Source organism: Parasteatoda tepidariorum, chromosome 11, assembly GCF_982258835.1.
Source record: "Parasteatoda tepidariorum strain Cologne lab strain chromosome 11, Ptep-v5.0, whole genome shotgun sequence".
Lineage (NCBI taxonomy): Eukaryota > Metazoa > Arthropoda > Arachnida > Araneae > Theridiidae > Parasteatoda > Parasteatoda tepidariorum.
This window is the reverse complement of record NC_141765.1, coordinates 76,321,381-76,337,676: the sequence shown is the minus strand read 5'-3', so window position 1 is coordinate 76,337,676 and position 16,296 is coordinate 76,321,381. Positions and strand designations below refer to the sequence as shown.

Here is a 16,296-nt window from a genome sequence, read left to right as displayed (position 1 = left end):
AAATAGTTACATAATTCTCTATTTTTTAGAAGGGGAATTATAGGAAGATATTTTTCTTCCACTTATAATGATGATATTTCAACACTTAAAGTTTACGTAAATGTGAACAATGTACATAAGCTACACAATAACTTTCACACATGGCATATAAGTTATTGACTCTGATTTTCAATAATTTATGAAATCAGGATTTCTTAAATACTGTAAAAAATGTAGCAAAAAAAGAAAAAGTCGGTGAAAAAGATCATTAATATAAAGTTAATAAACTTGGATACATACAAAGCCATCATTTAAGTACATATGAGTTTATGAATTCTACAAATGTTTCTCTATGTATGATTAAGGGGTTTTAGATGTTAATTGTTATATAAGTACAATTTGATTTGATTGTAGATCTTATGTTTTTTAAATGTTAATTACTGCAAATAATACTCTAATATTAGCTTTATTCTAACTTATCTTTTCTTAATTTATTATGAAAAAAAAAATTTTGAGAATGCTAGTTGTGAATTTTGAATTCCATTCTATTTATTCTAACTTGCTTAAACCAACAATGAAGATTTATTAGTTATTTTTTAGGAGTCATGAAAACTCTCTTTATAAGAGAGATTTATGGTATAGAATTTTTATTCTTGTGCTTATGGTAGCTATTATTTCATCAGATTCGAATTTATTTGCTAACTTTCAGTAAAATATTGATAACGTGTGAAATAATTTAAAGTCTATTACTTTTATTTGAAATTTTTTTTCTGAATCATGCAAAATTTGAGTCTATTTAATCCTATTTTTTATAAAGGCTTATATGAAGGATGTTCCGGGTCTGGCAATTACAACATGGCCTACAACTTTGTTGTTCGCCACGTTGTAAAGACGAAACCCGGGATGTATCAATTAGTTAGCTGCTTGCCACTGATGAGTCTGCAGCAGTACTTTAGTAGCAATTTTTTTTTCTTACATAATAAGATTTTATAAATATTTTTTCCATTTATTGTTTCTGCCATTTTATGGATTTTTTTTCCCGTTACGATTTCTTTTTTCTTGCAAAATCCAAAAAAAAAGACTTTTGCTTTGGTAACTCTCCATGTATTTAAAATTAATTCAGATGTTTGTTTTTTTTAAGTTGCAAAACTAAATTAAAAAAACAAAAAGAATTTGACTAAAATTTTCTTTGGTTTATATTTTTTAAGATTATGAAAATTTCACAATATTATTCAAATTTATTTTTTTAAAAATATTTATAAGTTTTATTCCCTGAAATAGAAAATTTCTTACGATTTTTTCATTACTCTATTTTAGCTCTCTGTTATTTTAGTTTTGGAAAGTGACTCCAATTTGTACCCAGTAATAAATTTCTAAAGATTTTAAACTACATTAGACGCACCTAATTATAAATCCTTAAATTTACTACCAATCTATTTCTTTTCTGAATAATTTTATGTCAAAATAAATCACTTTGTAAATTAAAAGCAAATATTTCGGATAGATTTTTGACTAAACGCAAAGAAATTATTTTTATATTTAGCTCCGAATTTAAACAATAATTTGACATTGCCGTCAATGAACCAGCATTTTAAGCAAGTTTTGTTTAAGTTTTTCAATTGATGAGATTGTTTTTTTTTTATCCGTATCTAGAAGCGAAATAGTTTTTTCAATTCCAGTATGACGAGAATCCGAATTTCGTAGTATAATATTTTTATATTATAAATTTTTCTTAATTTGTTCATTTTAATATCATTTATTGTTTCTAATTTTCTCTAGTGTATAAATTATTTAATTACAAATTTATTATATTCTTCACACATTCATTTTTTAACACTTTATAGCTTTAATTTTTTTTTTTTTTTTTGCCCTACTATCCGCGCATTAAATTTTGAACTTGAAGTATAAAATTTTTGTTAATGTATCGTTTATACTTTTATGTTCGAAAATTATAATTTCAAGTTAATTTTAACGCTTTGTAGCCTCTTAGTGGCCAAAGCAAATTTATTATTTGTGGAAAATTACGAAATTTAAAAAAAAAAATTGCTTGTTGAAAAAAAAGATTTTAACCTTACTGTGATAGGTAATCAGCAATCTTCCACACTGTGGAGTTTTTCTAAAGATATTTTTCATGAAGTTTCCAAATTACCGGAATTTTTCAAAATTTATGTGTTTTGATTTTATTTGTTTATGTTTTTTTTTCATTAAAAACTTAGATATGGGTTCTTCTTCTCTTTAAAAGAAAAAAAAATCCTTAAAACAGCTAGCTTGCAAACCACCTGCTCAATTTGTAACAAAATTGTGTAACTTTAATCTAATGGCGTAACATTTTTTTAATCTAACTTTAGTTCGCACTAGAACACAAAGGTTCCCCAGACTAGTAGGACAAACCGAATAACTAGTTAGGAAATCTAACAAGTATTAAGTGTACACATGATGAATCATAAATCAATTATTTACACGTAGATGCAGTAAAAATACAATCAACATTTATCGTAATAATTTGATAGGAACTTTATAGGTTGCGAAATAATTATTTAACTGAATAACATAATTGACGTCTGTCGAATTACTGTTGAGGGAGTCAAAAATGTATACTAATGCGAGGTCGTAAATTAAGTGCTGAAGCAGCAATAACATTATCGTGGTGTGGGTATGATTCTTATAATATGGACCCTTTATCTCAATTCATGGTAAGGTCATCATCGACTCCAAAATTACAAAATTTCCCCATTGCAGATCATAATGTGATTTAATAAAAACGGTATTAAAAAAAAGAGAAACGTTTAAAAATTAAAGAAACGTTCTTTTTTTTTAATAAAAACGATATTAAAAATAAAAGAACGAATAAATTTGACGATTTAATTATGAAAATAGTTTTTTCTTAAATAACACTATTTTATTGGCATTTTCATATGCAAAAAGTTTCAAAATTGATTACTTTAAATAGGAATTTTTAAATGAATATGAATAATATAATAAATGAAAAAGTAGTTACTCATTTGCGTTAATTGTGGTCATTAAAATATATTTTATTATTGATTGTAAAAGCAGTAAGCATAAAATTAGGACACAGTTATAATCCCCGTATGAAAAGTTTAAAATAAGAAAATTAACACTTTAGTGAAAAACTGACCCAAGTTAAATCAGTACTAACAAAACACTTTTAACAAAAAATATTCTGCTGTATCCCTTGGATAGAATCGCTTAGAACCTATCATTTTAACCTTTATTTTTGGGAAAAAAAATTCTCGAACTTAATTCTTTTTTCTGTCCTTCAAATTTTATATACTATCATTTAATTTTCATGTTTTACGTGCAAGACATTTGTGTTGATTAGAAAATTTTTGCAATTTAAGGACCCCGATCAAAAAAACCATCTAAAATTTTTTAAATATATCTTATTTTCTAATTATCTAATTTTGGTTTATAAAGTTTTTCTCTAGACATTAGGCTATTGCTTTCTTTTCCATTTCATATTTATCAGAAAACAAAATTTTTTTGAAATATCGATTAAAATTATTTAATTATTATTATATCACCAGCCAGCTTGAAGCCTTAGAGAACAGTTGGACATGGCACTGCATGCAAAAATTTCTAGTTCTATGGTGTACTAGGAAATATTCTATTTATTTCTAAGTAGAATGAAGAAACGATGTCTGTATAACCTCTGTCACATATACTCTAACCGATCTTGTTTAATAAAGATGGGGACTTTTTATTTAACATCTCTAATTTATATATGTATATATTTTTAAATCAGGAAGACGATCAAAGTTAAGTAAAAGAATCACATTGAGCGAAAGTGGGGTTACCGGAGAAGGAGTGAGGCGCTATTGTTGATTGGCGAAATTTCTTTGCCTGATTTAAAAAGGCGCCATATTTTAAAATTCGCCAAGTTGGAACTCACATTTGAATAACGTTTCACTTGAACATCATTTAAAAACCGTATGAGTGAACATGATATAAATTTAGCTGCTTCATAAGTTTTTGTGCAGTCTTTTTATTAAGGAATTTTCTGCATATTTTACAGATTTTTGTTTTCCTTTTAGTTTTAAATTTGTTTTATAAGTCTTATCACGTTTCCAAAAAAAAAAAAATAATAATTTGTTTTATACCCGAATTTTTTTCTCCTCTGTGAGTAGGATGTAACGTTTTGATTATTTTTTTATAAATGTATTTCAAATAATTTATTGTGTCTTTACCAAGTATGTGTCCACAATATCTAGTAATGCCGCCGGCTTGAGAACTTTATTGTTTAGTTTTTAAATAAAATGTTTAGTTTTTTGTTTGGTTTGTTTAGGTTTTAAATTGCACAATTTATAAATTTCAATAAATTTTTTTGTATGCGTTTAATATAGAGGAGATTGTTGCCGTTCGCTTCACACCTGAATTTATTTTTTTTAACTTTTTTTGACACTGATATCAATGATTAAGTTTGATGTATTATTTCCCCAGTTCTTGTGTCTTACATACAAACAATCATACTTAGCAGTGACAAATTTTTGTAAATGTTATGTCCCAGATGATAAATATTTTTATGTGTGTTAACTCATTCAACAGCTTCGGTCATCAAGAATTGTGTAACAATTAAAGTAAATGTATTAAATGTTTCAATTTAAGAAAACTTTTTATGAACTGTAAAATAAAAAAATTATTTTAGTATATTTTAAATGATAAGCATTAACTTTGACTTATCATAACTATATAACAGTTTTAAGACCATCTGTTTATTGATTCCTGATTATGGAAAGACTTTATATATGACAAGATTTTGAGTCAAATAAGAGAAACTTAACTATGAAACTTTAAAGAAAGAGAGTAATTTTAAAGTACAAATATTACTTAAGTTGAAAGGCCTTTTCACTAAAACATTTAATCAATATTATGACAATAAAATAAAACGATCACAACGAAAGTAAGATTTTTATTACCAAATACGAAATAATTATTACCATTCTGCAAGTGATAAAAATAAATAAAAATAGGTCCAGCAGCTTTCAGGCATAAAAAATGTATAATAATCTAATAATAATTTTTTGAACTTTTAAAGCAAATTACAAACAATAAAAGCTATTAAAGTAAGGAAAAAAATTTTAAAAAATAAAGTTGTAACAAGTGAGCCACAACAAGTGATATAATTCGAGCAACTTAAAAATTCTTTTAAAATTTTAAACAGTTATAAATATTTCAAAAAGAAAATTTACAAAAAGTTTTCGTCTCCTTTTTGAACATAAATTAAAATACAAATCTCTCTTTTTTTTTTTTTTTTCATCCTGCTTTTCTCTGGATGGTTCTTATCAAAATAGATGAAATAAGTTGCCTATGTTAATAAATGTGTTTTTTTGTATTGAGAAAAAAATGTCCTCATAATTTTAGAGTGACAATAAATTTAATAATTTTCATATTATCTTTTACTCCATTTTATAAGTAGCGCACAAAATGAATAAAAAAAATAATTGTAAAATAAGTAGACCAATTGACGTGTTGCAGAATCGAATAAATTAACACTAGATTGCCTAAGGAACTGATTTTGACTGCTTTTAATTTCAATTAGAGAAACAATGACGTATATAATGACACAATTTCTTAGAATTTTGTGACTTTTTGTACAACATAATTTTTTTATTGTTAATATTAACTAATAACTTTTTATATAACTGTAAATAGTACAAAAAATTTTAAAAATTAATTTTAAGCAAATTTATTTACTCATTCACAATCCAGTCATTTTGACTGCTTTTGGGCAATATAGGTATATACTAATTTTCCGTCTTTCTAGCGTTAAAAGTTGTTATACACTCATGTCCATAAATTAAGGATAATGAAGTTCAGGCACAGAAAGAGACAGAAGCCAAACAAATTTGTGTTATTTGTAAAGTCTATGTATTAAACAAAAGGTAAAGAGCAAAAAAGATGCTATATGTTTGACATAATTAATAAAAATTACGATTTTTACTCCCTGGAGCAAATTTCAAAAAAGAACCTATTTACAAAAAACAGTATAACATGGTTTGTATGATGGTTAATACGGAGTATAACTCCCGGACGATGCAATACAGGCCGTACAATGCCTAGGCATGCTGAGTATCAAATTATCAATCTGATCTTGGGGAATATTACACCACTCATCAAGCAATGCCCTCCGAAAGTCCGGTAGACAGGTGGGAGGGGATTGATGGGCTGCAATTCGTCGGCCAAGCATATCCTACACATGCTCAATTGGATTCAAGTCCGGTGAGTATGCTGGCCAATCCATGCGGGTGATATCCTCCGATTGAAGGCATTCGTCTACAATGTTTGCACGGTGAGGACGGGCGTTGTCGTCCATAAACAGAAATTCAGCACCCATGGCGCCCCGAAACAAACGAAGATGTGGCCTGTCATCGTTACACTCTGAACATGCAGGTCAGTTCTGGAACCAAGAATAATTCCTCCCCAAACGAGCCATCCTGCACCACCGTAACTGCGTCGTTCAATGGTGTTGTCTTGGTGGTAACGGGTACCTGGCGCTCTCCATCTGAAAGTCCGGCGAGAATCAGACTTTCAAACTAAACCTGGACTCGTCGGAAAACATCACACAGGACCACTGTTGCGGTGTCCACAATGCATGCTCTCTTCTCCAGGCTAATCGCAGGCGACAGTGAGTTGCGGTAAGTGGAACACATCTGACAAACCTACGAGTATATAGACCAATTTGCCCTAAGCGTCTGTACACGGTCTGCCTTGAAACTGTCGTACCGGTAGTGAAGAGAGCTGACGAGAACGGTCTGATGCTGTGCTCCGTCTGTTTCTTTTGGCAGTAACTCCCAAATACCGGTCTTCATTCAGCGTTGTAACTCGGGGGCGACCTGTGCTGTAACGTCTACTTACATTACCATCACCTTGGAATCGTTGCCAAAGCCTGGAGATGACACTCTGGGGGATTCCAAGTTCCTTGGATACTTCCAGCTGGGTACGTCCACATTCCAGTCGTCCGATGATTCTGCCACGTAAAAAATCATCCAAATGCTTCCTTTGTGCCATAACTATGCGATTATTGCACTGAAAGGCTTTTAAAGCACTTGTGAACAATTTTACTTCTTTGCCACCATTCCTTATAAACCCCTCCCTTACACTCTCGTCATTGTGACGTACTACCAGCGTCATCTAATCGTTTCCAGTAATTTGCATATTCTTCTTCAGGATGTGTGTGATAATTCTAGAGGTGAAATTATAATTTTAGAGTTTGATTTCCGTGTGATTCTGAATTATCCTTAATTTATGGACATGAGTGTAAAATTGTGACTAAAAAGTTACTAGATGGATAAGCTATGAAATTAATAAAACCTAGCTTGAAAGAATAAGTAAATAGCAAAATAAAATATAAAATTAATAAATAAATAAAGAACACATGAATAATTTCAGATATACTCAAATAAGCAGCAGAAGTATTGGAAAATATTGTAATTTTCCAAAACTAATTTAGGATACATTAAAAAAAAATTTAGCCGCCACAATTTTAAGTTTTAATAAATACGATTGATGCTGTAAAAAAAAAATATCTTCATTAAGAATCAGCTATACGAAAATAGTAGTGAATATGTCACAGATTTGTTTCTTTATGTCATGGCTTTATTTAAAAATATTTTTCCCCTATTTTTCATTATGTTACATTTTTTTCGAAAAATATTTGAACAATTTGACTGAAAATTTTAAACATATTCCTAAAGATTCTTACGAAGAAAATGCTTTCAATCAAAATTTAGTCAGCATGAAAAATATGTCTTTTTTTTTCTCTTTTTTTTTAAATACAAAAAAAGATGTGGTTAAGCATTTTGAAGGAAGATATTTATTTTTTCTGAAATGGAAGTAATTGAAAAACCTGGTAAAAATTGCGGTAATGAAAAGATTTATTTTTCAAACTGGCTGAAAATATATGGTACACTTTTTATATATAAAAAAAGAAAACCTAAAAACATGAGCACTCAATAATGTGATGATTTATATAAGATAACATCTATTTTACCAGAAATATTTGTGTAATTAACTGAAAAAATTGTGTTCTTCCTTTATACTATTGAAGTATTATTTTCTCGTCTTAACAAGGATAAAATTTTTACCTGACTCAGGTAACAAGCAACTTTTATCAATAAGCGGGGTGATTTGTTTACAATTTTTAACTGTGTTAAACAAATTGTAATGTAACATTGATCACTTTTTCTAATTATATTGGGAGTACAAATTAGTTCGGTCCGTTTTCAAAAGATGACTCTGGCTGTTATGAATGTTTCATAGTGACAGCGGGTTTCGGCGGTTTCAGAGAGGGTAGACATCTGTCAATAATATTCAGTTTATAAGTTTCATACAGAAACCCTGTTTTTTACTTTGTTGAATATGTCAAATGGTAACTAAGCATCATTTGTGGGTTTGTTTATGTTTCTGCTTTAATTGTAAGAAAAGTGCAGCTGAAGGGCAGCATCGAATGCTTGTAGAAGTTTATGATGACAATGCTCCAACTGATAAATCATATAGGGAATGGTTTCGACATTACAAGAATGGTGTTGTATACTATGAACTGCTACAACCTGACGATTCCATTACGGGCGATCGGCTACAATTGATTCGTTTGAACTGTTCATTACGAGAAAAACGGCCGGAATACGAGCAAAGACGTGACAAAGTTATTCTTCTGCATGATAACTGTCGGCCTCATGTCGCGAAAGTCGTAAAAAATCATTTGGAAGCACTCAAGGGGGATATTTTATCACTCCCGCCGTATTTGCCGGACATTGCTCCTTTTGATTGCTGGTTGTTCCGACGGATGCAGCACGATTTGGCAGGTCACTAGTGCACTTCCTTCGTAGAAATCGAAAATTGGCTCCCAACTTGGATCGCCTTAAAAGACGAGACATTTTTTCGAGATGGAATTCGAAAATTACCTGAGAGGTGGGGAAAAGTTGTAGCCAGCGATGGATAATACTTTCATTAATCTGTTCATTCATTTTGTTCTGAAATAAATGCATTTTTGACCACAAAAAAAAACAATTAATTTCTACTCCCAATAAAAGCAACTTGTCCTATCTCCTGAAATCCAGGTTAATGATTGCAATAAAGAAAATAAGTGTATAAATAAAAATAAAATACATATAAATAAAAATAAAATACATATAAATAAAAATAAAATACATATAAATAAAAATAAAATACACATAAATAAAAATAAGATACATATAAATCTTATAAAATGTGGTCTTATTTTCATAGAAATATGCTTATATTACATTTATTAAGGCACACACAAAATTTCGTGTGTAAAGAATTATATTATATTTAATATATAAAATGGGGCGTATAGGCACCATTCACCAAATCAATGAACAAACCTTTTGGTTGAACGCTTGTTTTTTTATTTACTGACTTGCAACTTTAATCCATCATGAAAACATAATGATAAATCTCAAAAGGAATATTTATACATTTTCAAAAAAATTCATTTGTCAATAACCGTTTAAAGTTTTAAAAAAACTTTAAAAATTTCTCAACAGACAGTGTTTTCTCCAATTGAATTACTCTTAATTTTTGGATTTCTTAAGAACCCTTGACAATAGCAGAAAAATAAAATTGCTGAAAAATGTACGTCACAGTGGTAATAAAAAAATATTTATTGAAATGGTGCACCTTTGGCTGAAAATGCGTTAATACACCCTCTCTTAACTTATAAGATTTACTAAGAAATTAATTTTTCTTTAGAGACACTAAATAAAAGGTTGATAATGGTGTTTTTATTGGAGCAATTTAAATGCGTGTTTTCTCTTGGCATAGCTGTTCTCCTTGTAAGAGCCCTCAAGAACAAAGACTATATTCTAAAAGAAGGTTAAGAGGTCCATATGGGGAATTACTTGAAGAAGAAATGCGAAAATCAGGTGAAAAACAAAACACTCAAGAAGTATCTCAGCAAAACATCAAAGAGGTGAGTCTAATTTTTTATAAAAAGTACTTTTTTTGGACTTCTATTTAACAAACTTCGCGAATTTCTCTATTTTGCGATTTTTTTCGAGAATTGTTAACGCATTTTATGCGGGAAATGATCTTGAATTGATTTTCGAAGGCACTTAACTTTTAGAGAAAGGAATATAATCCCTTTTTGTTTGTATTTCAAACGAAAAACTCGGACAAAATTAACAGATTTTATCAGTATAGCAATTAAGAACGCATGTGGTAATGTATGTTTAAAATTACTTCTATAATAAATGAGGCTATAATTGTATATATATATTTAGCTTTTCTCAGTTGAAAATGTATGTAGCATGATAGTATAACACTGAATAATGTTTTGCTCTATTCTTGCTTTCCATGCAGAGCTCTTTTATGGTTAAGGTTTATAAAATAAATAGTAAATATCCGTTTGCAAGATAAAGGTGAATCAATTGCTACTTAATTACGTCTAGTGTTTATGAATTTAAAACCTGATTTGTGTTGTTTAAGTATTTCAAAAGGTGATTTTCTATTTAACAAATTTTCCATATAACGAACTTATAGGGATTTAGCGACTTCGCTAAATAGAGGTCCGACTGTAGTTATTTCAAAAAGTTATTTTTCGTGAAACAAAAGTAACATGACGAATGAAACTAGATATTTTTTGTCTCCACGAAATTATAACCAAGTTTTCTTTTCTTTTAAATATTTTTTTAGTATATTTTCCTTTAAGATAGTAGTAAGTATTATATGGTAGTTAAGTATTGAGATAGTAGTAAATTAAGAAGATAGTATTATAGAAGATGTAACGATATTTGTAAAAATGTAAAAGCCAACTAAAATCTAGACTTTTTTAAATTTACTTTTTCTAAATTTACTTTAAAAAAGATAAAAGGATTAGGAAAAGGATTTAAAAAAGATAAAAGGATTAGAAAAAGATTTAACTCAAAAAACCTGAGATAATTGTTAAGTTAAGGAGATATTACCCTAATTGTGACTATAAAAGGAAAAATACAAATTTACAAAATAAATAATGTTTTCTTTCTATAAGGAGTTTCTTGAAAAATTTTGTAGTATGGATAAATAAATGTAATGACCTGAAATGCTATTTTCCGTAGCATAAACATGCAGGGCGTTTTTAAAAAGTGCTTATTTTTGATTTACCTTTTTTAAAAGCCCTTAAAGGTGCTTTTTTTTTATTCCGGGTTTGTAAAAAGTATTTAATTTTCTATCTTTTCGAAAGAAATTTTTTCTTCGCTATGTCGAATGCCGTTCTAAATTACAAACAAATGCATGATTTTCACACTTTTCTTTGTAATATTTATCAAAAACTAGTTATTACATCATGATTATGTTTTAAGTTATGATTAAGTTTTTGAAATTTTTTTTAATTTTACTAATTTTATGTTTATAAATTAAGAACTTTAAGCGACAGAAAATCTTTTTTATTCCTGCGCAGATCCTGATTATGATATTTTTTTTTTTTTTTTTTTTGATAGTGATTAAAAATATTTCTTGAGTACTGAAAAAGTACTTAAAAGGCTCTTATTTTTTGTTCAAAAATCTGGCTACGCACCCTGACATGGGGTTGAGTGGTAGTTATAGGCAGTTAATCAGTTATTTGGTGCTAATAGGTTTGTTTTTTGATGCATTTATTCATTTAACAATTTTGTTTTTGAAAAAAATCTTCTTAAAATATACTTGTCTTAGTTTTTTTCTTCTTCAATTATTCGAAATACTCTAGAAAAGATACTCTTTTGCTATTACGGATTGCCGGATTTATCAATATTTCACCAAATAGCATAAATGCATTTTGATAAATAAAAAAAAAAGCAATTTCAGATGACAAGCTGTACAAAACAATCCCTGAAATAAAATATGAAAAGAGATTGCAAAAAAAAAAAAAAGCCAGGAAAATTACTTTAGAGTGAATAGAATAAAGAAAGATAGATTAAATATTTAGCTGTGAACTGAATCCGGTAGCAACATTTACGGTGTATATTTGTTGCACTATCTTCATAAATCCAAATTTTTTTGCGACCTCAATGCAGTCAGACAGGGATTATTGGTGCTTTAAACTAACTTTAAGCTGACATGACATATATGTATTAAAATTTGAAAGTCGTTAAAAATTACAGATAAAATATTTGTGTAAATTTAAGTTGAATTTTATACAATGATAATGAAAAAAAAATTGAATAATTCCCTGTACAGTTAAGCCTAATCAAGTAACAGAAAGAATATGGAATAATTTCCTGCAAAGTTAAGCATAATCAAGTAACAGAAGAAAAAAAAAGGAATAATTCCCTGTACAGTTAAGCCTAATCAAGTAACGGGGAAAAAATATTTCTGTACTTTTTGTTCTCTTTAGTGTTTTTATAATTCAGTTTTTCAATTTTTATTCTAAGCAAGTTTAGAGATGTTCTAAAAAGTGGTTTCAGCAATATTTACCATCTGTCTGTTCGCTTTTTACCAATAAAAAAACTGGAGATGAAAAATAATCTGCAGTGGCCGCTGCCTTGCTGTAGGGTTTTTGCTTTCGGGCATCTGAATGATCCAACATTTGAACAAATTATGAATTTTTTGCAATATTTCATTCGTGTTTTGTGTTTTTACTCCTTAAATAAGTAGTAAAAAAAAAATTTATACCCTATTATTTAATTTTTTTAATTATTATTAAATAAAATAATTTCAAAATATAAAAGTGTGAGATGTATGCAAACAACTCTTTTTTTTCTTTTCCATGGTGCGTAGTGTTTTGAAAAAGTGCTTAAAGGTGCTTATTTTCGATTTTCGTTTTTCAAAAGCCCTTAAAAGTGCTTTTTACATTGGGTGTTTTCAAAAAGTGCTTAATTTTCCCTTTTCGAAAATGATATTTTTTTCTCTTTGCCATGTCAATTTTCGCCACGTATTATGCAAAAGCGTTGTTGCTTTTCACATTGTTTTATTCAATGTGCTTACAATTTATTCCACCACAAACCTTCGGTCCGTAGCTTATGAAGGCGCCAATTAGTTTACATGTTTGATGAAAGAGTCCGTCTACTGAGTTGAGATTATTGAACTATCATGTGCTGCATTTTGCAAGATACTCTCAATTTCACCCTTGTTTTCCACCCTCTGATATCGAACTGAAAAATCTTTCGATCTTTTTATATTGGCTAATATAATTAGAAGAACTAGTTATTTCATCATGATTATGTAAAGTCTTTGAAAATTATTTTGCATTTTGTTAATGCATATAGTGCTTAAAAATATTTTTTGAGTGCTTAAAAAGTACTTAAAATGTGCTTACTTTTTGTTGAATGATTTGGTACTCAACCTGTTTTCATTTGAGTATAATTGCAGATAAAAATGTAACTATAAAATAGGTATCTTGATTGCTCTTCTGTAATTGCCATGGATACGATATTTGTTTATTTTCGCTCTATAGAATTTAAAATAAAAGTACATAATGTAACAAGCGTGTACCTCTTTTTTATAAAAGCAAAATTTGTAATATTAGATTTTGATAAAATTATTAAAAAAGTAAATATCAAATAAAGAAAAAAAAATTTTTTTTTCTACTAGTTTTGTGAGTCTTTCAACAAATACAGATAAAAGAGAAGCTTTTGTGTGTGCCTTATAAAAACTATTTATGTCACTATACTTTTAACTATACTCTTAAATCCCAATACAGTCCCTGGCCACGCACTCTAAGATTCTATGTAAAATCTTAATTATCAGGTCATACTATACAGCTTTATTGTTTTTACGAGATTGAAACTGAAACCGGTTTACACTTGTTTATGTCCGTGTATAAATTTTTTGACATTGCTATTTTTTTGACAATAAATACAATTAGGAAGCATACAAAAATCCCCTGAATAAAAAACCATTACATGTATGTTTAAATATAAAAGTATAGCATACAAACTCGTGCAAAACATGCAATTATTAAAACACTACAGTGCGTCTAATAATTTGGTCTTAAAGTTATAATATACTAATATAATAACTGATAGAATAAATATTCCATATTTATATAATATATCGTCTAATTTAAATTTAACCAATCGTCGATTTAATATTATATATCGTCTAATTTAACAAATATGCGAACGTAAATAAGTGCAAACCGGTGTCTGTCGCGTAGAAACAATATAGATGATAATTAAGATTTTACATAAATTTTATAGTACGTCTAATAATTTGGCCAGGGACTGTATATTGAAAAAAGATTTTTTTTTACGATCTCTTAATATTTTAAGATTGTGCCTAAATAAAAATATAACTTTTAATGAGGATACAAAAGATCGCATTTAATGAATTTTGATGAAATTAAGATTTGTAAAGATAGATGGAGGCAGGAGAGCAGTCATTGATCCTTAGAATCAATACATCTGCTATTCCGTTTAGTCTAAGCATTCTCGGCATGGAAAACGGAACTCTAAATGAATACAGAGGTCCATCAGATGAAGTACGTTCTTATATTCTCTTTTACTAACCTACTTCTAAAACTGTTCTGCGTAACTTAATTTTAAAAGCAACAAAGCCATATAATATCTCTGATTATACGCTCAAAACATGGGGAGATTTTTATACTGCTTAGTGGAAAGAATCAATTTAAGCTTCTTACAAAATCATTATTATATTAATATTTGAATTAATAAAATTAATTCTTAACGAGTCTAAAAATATTTGTTAAACTTTTTTAACACTTATAATTTAATACCCTCTGAAGCATTAAAATTTTGAGCATTGGAAGGATTTTTTAAAGAAATTTTTGCATTTCATCTAGAGATTATTTTGACTAATTTTACGTCAACTCGGCAGTCGGTGAAAAATAGGACATTATTGATGTACATTTTTAATGCCTTAGATAATCAAAGTTCGTATATATATATTCTCAAAAATTGACATTTATTAGTTTATATACTAATTTGTATTGGAGCATTTCATTATACTAAAAAAGACATCAATGCATTTGAAAACAACAAAATACCTTGAAATTTGTTTCATATTTCAATTTATTTGTATGATCTGACATTATTCCGATTAAAACAAAGTAAAACCATTTCAAAACATGTTCCCCCCTCAAGCCTCCTTTGAATACATATGTTTATTTATGCTGCTTAATTGAAACTATATAGTGCAAAAGTTCATATCAAAATAGGTAAATATCATTTATAACATCTTTTCCTTAAATTCGGAAATATGTCAGTTTTTCCCAAAGTGTGGTTCCCTCAGGGGAGCAGTTAACGAGGGTTCTTATGCGAAATATCTTGCAACAAACGAAAATTACAAAACAGTTTGTTTATGCTGCTTAATTGAAACTATATGGTGCAAAAGTTAATATCAAAATAGGTAAATATCATTTATAACATCTTTTCCTTAAATTCGGAAATATGTCAGTTTTTCCCAAAGTGTGGTACCCTCAGGGGAGCACTTAACGAGGGTTCTTATGCGAAATATCTTGCAACAAACGAAAATTACAAAACAGTTTGTTTATGCTGCTTAATTGAAACTATATAGTGCAAAAGTTAATATCAAAATAGGTAAATATCATTTATAACATCTTTTCCTTAAATTCGGAAATATGTCAGTTTTTCCCAAAGTGTGGTACCCTCAGGGGAGCAGTTAACGAGGGTTCTTATGCGAAATATCTTGCAACAAACGAAAATTACAAAACAGTTTGTTTATGCTGCTTAATTGAAACTATATAGTGCAAAAGTTAATATCAAAATAGGTAAATATCATTTATAACATCTTTTCCTTAAATTCGGAAATATGTCAGTTTTTCCCAAAGTGTGGTACCCTCAGGGGAGCAGTTAACGAGGGTTCTTATGCGAAATAGCTTGCAACAAACGAAAATTACAAAACAGTTTGTTTATGCTGCTTAATTGAAACTATATAGTGCAAAAGTTAATATCAAAATAGGTAAATATCATTTATAACATCTTTTCCTTAAATTCGGAAATATGTCAGTTTTTTCCAAAGTGTGGTACCCTCAGGGGCACAGTTAACGAGGGTTCTTAAGCGAAATATCTTGCAACAAACGAAAATTACAAAACAGTTTGTTTATGCTGCTTAATTGAAACTATATAGTGCAAAAGTTAATATCAAAATAGGTAAATATCATTTATAACATATTTTCTTTAAATTCGGAAATATGTCAGTTTTTCCCAAAGTGTGGTACCCTCAGGGGAACAGTTAACGAGGGTTCTTATGCGAAATATCTTGCAACAAACGAAAATTACAAAACAGTTTGTTTATGCTGCTTAATTGAAACTATATAGTGCAAAAGTTAATATTAAAATAGGTAAATATCATTTATAACATCTTTTCCTTAAATTCGGAAATATGTCAGTTTTTCCCAAAGTG

The 16,296-nt window shown here is 28.7% G+C and overlaps 1 protein-coding gene across 6 annotated transcripts in view; it reads left to right on the top strand.

Moving 5' to 3' along the window:
• LOC107452153 (rho guanine nucleotide exchange factor 17) overlaps positions 1-16,296 on the top strand; it is a 314,558-nt gene that overhangs the window by 67,710 nt on the left and 230,552 nt on the right. For 5 of the 6 annotated variants that reach the window (XR_015430560.1, XM_087155432.1, XM_087155433.1 and 2 more), the window contains one exon: positions 9,784-9,931. Coding sequence is in view for 5 of the 6 variants with exons in the window: in XM_087155432.1 (XP_087011558.1) it covers positions 9,784-9,931 (148 nt within the window). In the remaining variant the exon portion in view is untranslated. Of the gene's footprint in view, positions 1-9,783; positions 9,932-14,098; positions 14,393-16,296 lie in introns of those variants that run through there. The other variant, XM_087155435.1, reaches the window with a different exon arrangement.